Source organism: Emiliania huxleyi, assembly GCF_000372725.1.
Source record: "Emiliania huxleyi CCMP1516 unplaced genomic scaffold EMIHUscaffold_348, whole genome shotgun sequence".
Taxonomy (NCBI): Eukaryota; Haptophyta; order Isochrysidales; family Noelaerhabdaceae; genus Emiliania; species Emiliania huxleyi.
In genome coordinates, this window is record NW_005199378.1 from 46,140 (window position 1) to 51,601 (window position 5,462).

General features: G+C 68.9%; 2 protein-coding genes across 2 annotated transcripts; both read left to right on the forward strand.

Moving 5' to 3' along the window:
* Window positions 1–1,379: 1,379 nt before the first annotated feature.
* On the forward strand, window positions 1,380–1,814 carry EMIHUDRAFT_369066 (hypothetical protein; the record flags this gene model as incomplete). Its single annotated transcript, XM_005773042.1, has 1 exon — window positions 1,380–1,814. A coding segment is annotated over exon 1 (392 nt), but the record flags the coding sequence as incomplete, so codon positions are not given.
* Window positions 1,815–4,328: 2,514 nt separating this feature from the next.
* Window positions 4,329–5,060, forward strand: EMIHUDRAFT_241970 (hypothetical protein; the record flags this gene model as incomplete). The annotated part of the gene is made up of 1 exon (XM_005773043.1): window positions 4,329–5,060. The coding sequence occupies one exon, from the start codon at window positions 4,329–4,331 to the stop codon at window positions 5,058–5,060; it is 732 nt and encodes a 243-aa protein (XP_005773100.1).
* Window positions 5,061–5,462: the final 402 nt, after the last annotated feature.

Below are 5,462 nucleotides of genomic sequence, written 5' to 3' on the forward strand. Positions count from 1 at the left end.
CGGAGGCGCTCAGGGCGGCGATCAACGCAAACACCGGAAGCCGCCGACGGCTCGGAGGCGCTGCGGGCGGCGCGGCGGCTGCGCGACGAGCTGGCGGAGCGAAAGACCCGCGAGGCCAGAGCGCTGAAGCGGCAGCGGCAGAAGAAGGAGAAGGCGGCGGCGGCGGCAGCGCGGGCGGCGGAGCGGGCGGCGGAGCAGGCGGAGGAGGCGCGGGCGGCTGCGGCGGCGCGAGTGGCGGAGGAAGCGGATCGGGTGGTAGCAGAGGCTGCGGCGGCGCGGGCGGCGGAGGAGGCGGAGGCGGCGTCGCGCGCAAGGGAGGAGGCAGAGGCGAGGGCAAGGGAGGAGGCGGCAAGGGAGAGGGAGGAGGCGAGGATGAGGGCGGAGGCGGCGGAGGTGGCGGCGGCGGAGGCAGCGGCGGAGGCGGCGGCTGTAGAGGCGGCAATGGTGGCCGTGGCGGCGGCGGAGGCTCAAGAGGCGGCGGCAGCGGCAGCGGCAGCGGCGGCAGCGGCGGCGGCGGCGAGTGTCGCCGCCCTCGCCGCCGCCGCCGCGCCGCCCGCCGCCGTCCCTCTCGACGAGCTCATCGCGGCGACCGACGGCTTTGCCGAGGCGCGCAAGGTGGGCGAGGGAGGCTTCGGACGTGTCTACCGTTGCGACGCGCTGCCGTCGCTTCCGCGCGTCGCTTGCGGGTTCGCCGTCAAGACGGCGCTGGTCGGTGTCGGCGCCCAAGGCCTCGCCGAGCTGCAGAGCGAGGTGCGCACGCTCAGCGCGGCGTGCCACCGGTCCCTGCTCCCTCTGCTCGGCGTCTGCTTGGCGCCGGCGAGAGCGTGCCTCGTCTACCCCCTCTGCCGCGGCGGCAGCCTCGAGGACCGCCTCTACCGCGCTCCAGCCGCACTGCAGCGGCTCCGCATGCTCGGCTTCGAGACGCCTCCGCCGCTCTCCTCCGCCGCACGGCTCCGCGTGCTGCGCGACGCCGCGAGAGCGCTGCACTACTTGCACACGCTCTCGCCCATGATCCTGCACCGCGACGTCTCGGCGGGCAACATCCTGCTCGACGAGCGCGGCAACGGCTACCTCGCCGACGTGGGCCTCGCGCGCGCGGCAGAGGCGACGGCCGGCGGCAGCCAGCAGGTCTCGCACCTGTCGACGCAGCGTATCTTTGGCAAGCCTGGCTACATGGACTCGATCATAACGCACGACGGTCAGGCTTCGCAGCTCACCGATGGCTTTGCGCTCGGCATCACGCTGCTCGTCGCCCTGACCGGCCGCGGCGCTCTCGGCTTGCTCAACGCGTGCGACGATGCGCTTGAGGAGCCCGACACGGCGGAGAGCATCGCGGCGGCCGACGCGGGCTGGTCGGCGGCGCAGGCCGCGGAGCTGATGCGGCTCGTGGTTGGGCTGGCATACGAGCGGAAGAGAAAGCGGATGCCGCTCGCAGAGGCGCTGCCGCGGCTGGAGGCGCTAGTCGAAGCGGCGGGGGAGGTGGAGGAGACGGCTGGGGCCGAGGAGCGCTTGTGTGACCTCTGCTGGGACGCGCCGCGCTCGGTCCGCTTCGCGTGCGGCCACGCGCTGTACTGCGAGACATGTGCGCCGCGCGTGCTGGAGCGCGACAGCAACTGCCCGGCCTGCCGCCAGCCGGCGCTGCCCATCGCCGCAACTGGGCGGCTGGTGGCGGAGCAGGCGACGTTTGTCCACCAGCCGCCCTCGCGCACCGTGCCCCAGGCTCAGCCCGTGGGCGGCACGGAGGCGGTCGGTGGGCGAGGGGGACGCGGTGGGCGGGGCGGGCGGGGCGGGCGGGGTGGGCGGGGTGGGCGGGGTGGGCGGGGTGGGCGTGGGAGGCCACGGGACGAGGGGCGTGGCGCTGGTGGCTCGTAGCTAGTTTACAGTACTACGTCGACCGATGTGGACACGGAAACTCGCCCTCACAGCTCACTGCACACGTGGCCCTGCTGCGTGCTGGGGAGAGCTCTCAGTCACCCGTGCTGGCCGCTGGCTAGAGTAGTGGTACGCCGTGTAAAGTTATAGTATGATATCAGTGACAGAGAGTGTGTGCACGGGGCCACGGCGCGAACGCACAACACTCCGCGCTTGATGCTTGGCGACTGCGGGTGGCGGGAAAGCAGTGAGACTAGGCGGTGTGAGGTGAAGCCACGCTACCAGCGCTTGGCCACATCGTCCTTGAGACGATGTACTCTGTTGTTGTGCAGCACTTCTCCGGATCGGGGATCGCTGGCAGGAGCGTGAACAGCGTAAGGTTTTTGCTCTTGCCTTCCCTGCACCCTGGGACCCCGTGTTGCATGTCTGACTGAGACTGTCACTGTGCGATTTCGGGGCCTGGGGTTGTGCGTTTATGTGAATCGCATGTCTGCATCAGACGTGTCATCCGTCCCGATCGTGACCAACCAAAGCCACCCCTCTTCTCAGATCAGTGCTTGCACCGATCCTGAATCCTCTGCCGCTCCCAGCCGTGCTCGCCGAGCCTCCGCCGCCTCCACCTCCGCCTTCAATCTCAATGTCCCACCCCCCTGCGCGCGGGCCTTCTAGGCCCGCGGGTAGTCTCCCCCATCCCCAGGGCCTCCAGGGCTCGCACCTCAACCTCTCATAGACCAGCGCAAAGCGCCATGGACGTATTTTTGTCAAAAACATGGTCTGTGAAAAAAAAACGATGTCCTTCCCTCTCCTCCCCGATTCCCACCCTCCGCCCGCGACTTCATCGCCGCAAAGGCCGTCCTCGAGGGCTGGCAGCGCGCGTACGAGCGGGCGGACGAGGCGACCCTCGGCGTAGCGGTCAGTGCCCTCGCGCGACTCGCCTGCAACTCTGACGGCGGCGCAGGCTTCAACTCTGGCCTTCGCTCGGCGCTCGGCTCCTTCCTCGCTGGCTTCGCGGCCCTCTGCCTTGAGGAGTCGCTCTCCGTCGAGCAGCGACTGCAGCGTGCCGGCATCGAGAGGCTCTTGGGCGCTGCCCTTTCTCCTCCCGTGCACGCCGGCCCGGACGCGCATGGCGGGGCGAGCCTCCGCGCGACGCTCCTCTCGTGTGCGGCCGAGCTGACGCGGCGAGGCTCGGCGAGCGGCGGCGAGGCCCGGCTGGTCCCCAAGATGGTGCGCATGGCCACAGTTCCCTCCGGCGCCTCTGAAAGCAGCCGCGTCGAGATGGCGTGGCGGCTTCAGGAGGTCTCGCAGCCAGTCTGCGCGGCCGCGAGGCAGCGGCTCGAGGAGGAGTTCGACAGCTCTTCCCGGCTCGGCTCCATCCGGCTGCTGCACGCGCTCTGGGAGGAGTTCGCGGCGGCGGCGGCTCCCGAGGGCGAGCAAGACGCGCAGCAGCAGGGTGGCTGGAGGAAGGCCCTCGCCGCGCTCGGAGGGTCGGTGATGAACGCCGCGGTGGGCGCCTGCATGTACGACGCAGTCGGCAAGGTTCGCCTCGCCGCGACGCGGCTGCTGCTCGCCGTCGCTCCCCACCTCCCTCCCGAGGAGGTGCTCAAGATGGCGCTCGTCAAGGCGCGGGAGAGATGATGCGAGAGGGATGGGCCCATAGCGTAATCCTCTCATAATGGAGAAGCTGCACCTTACCCTCAGGCGCGGGACCGCGACCGCGAGACACGGCGTGTCGCGTTCCGTGTCGTCGCCCTCTTCACGGGCGAGCCCGACGCAGAGCTGCCGCCATCGCTCTGCGACCCGGACGCAGTGGCGATGCTGGTGGAGCGTGCGAGGAACGGCGCCGGAAGCACCGATGAGATGTGTGGGCTTGCGGCACGCGTCTTCTGGAGCTTCGTGATCTCGCACGTGCCCGACCCAGCGTCGGCGCTCGTCAAGCTGCGGGTCGCGGAGAGGATCTCCCTCTACGAGCCCCTGCTGCGAGAGAGGGCGAGCGAGCTCTTCGGCGCGCAGTTCGATGACGCAATGCTGGCGCCGGGAGACGACGGCGAGCAGGACGACGGCGACTTTGCCGACCCTCCGTGATGCGCGCGCCTCGAGGCACGTTCTGGACAGGATCGGCGCAAGATGGATCGTCAGAGAGAGAGAGTTCTTCTCTTCTATTGTCAGTGACGCGCCCCCGAGGGCGCTCCGCGATTTCTCAGCAAAGTCCACACACACAGCAACGAGGCTCGCCGCTACCTAGGCTCCGCCGTTGCGACATGGATCATCGCAGAGAGGCTTGCGCACCGCGAGCCTTTGCGCGGGGGCGAGAGATTGAGAGGTTTGAATTCTCCAGGTGTCGGAAGCACTTGGAGCACTTGGAGTGCAGTCAGCAACCGCACGTCCGGCTGATTAGTTTTTTTTTAAGAAGCGCCGCCGTGCTGCGCCGCAGTGATAGCCAGGAGTTAAAGAGAAAGATGCAGATCGAAAACGGCGCCATCGCGGCGGCCCGGGACGAGGCGGTGGCCGGCATGAACCGCCTCTTCGCCAAGGTCGACCGCGACGTCTGCGCCGCGCTGGTGCCCGTGCAGGCCCGTGCGAAGGAGCTCGACGCGCAAATCATCGAGGCTCAAGAGCAGCTCGAGCACGTTCAGCGTGAGCGAGAGCGCTACCTGGAGCGCTTCAAGAGCCTCACGCTCTGCTTCAATGGAACCCGCCACATGTCCTCTCTCGGATCGGCGCACGACGTCGAAGAGGGGCTGGGCGCGCCGGAGCAGCCTCCCGAGGTGGACGGCCGCGCGACATCCACAGAGGCGTCGGAGATGGCCGGCGACATTGGAACGCTCGACGATCGCAGCCCGGCAAAGCAGGGCACGCCCCGCATCGGCGATTCCCCGCTCCCCATCCGCCGGGCCGAGCCTGAGGCGCCGGCTGCAGTCGAACCGTGCACGCCAGCCAGCAAGGACCCGCCTGCGTCCGAGCGCTCGAACCCGCCGACGCTCATCCCCAGTGCTGCCCGCTCGCCGCCAGATGGCCTCGCCTCCACCCCGGCGGCGGGGACGAAGCGTCCTCTGGAGCCATCAACGGAGCTTTCTGCAAAGCAAGGCGTTGGTCGCTCGATCTTCGCCACCCCCTCTCCCGCCGCTTGCGGCGGATCGGAGCCGTTCGAGATCGTTGGGCCCGCCCGCTCGGTCCCTCCGGTGGTTTGAAGCAAGCGTTGCGACAGTTCTCGGGTTTACCATGGCTTGGCACGTTGCGTTCCGGTTTGGCGCTCTTCGCCGTGTCGTTGGCTCGCGCATCTCTTTGCCGAGAGGAAAGGGCAGTGCACGATCGTACTGTGCTCTGAGCGAGGGGTGCAGCAGACGGCGTGCGCTGACTGGTGTGTGGCACACAGAGACCACCGCTCGTTTGCGCGTCTCCGCCCCGGCGTGCGGAGTCCGAGGCGAGAGAGCGCGCGCCGCCGGCCGCGCGGTCGCACACTTTGACTTACTTACTCCATACTGACTCGCCTTCCGCAACCCGCAAGTTTCTGTGTGTCCCGGCAGCGTGTGAGAGAAAGAACGAAAGCGGAAGAAGGCAAGCTGTACGCTGTGGTTGAGGACGACGAGCTG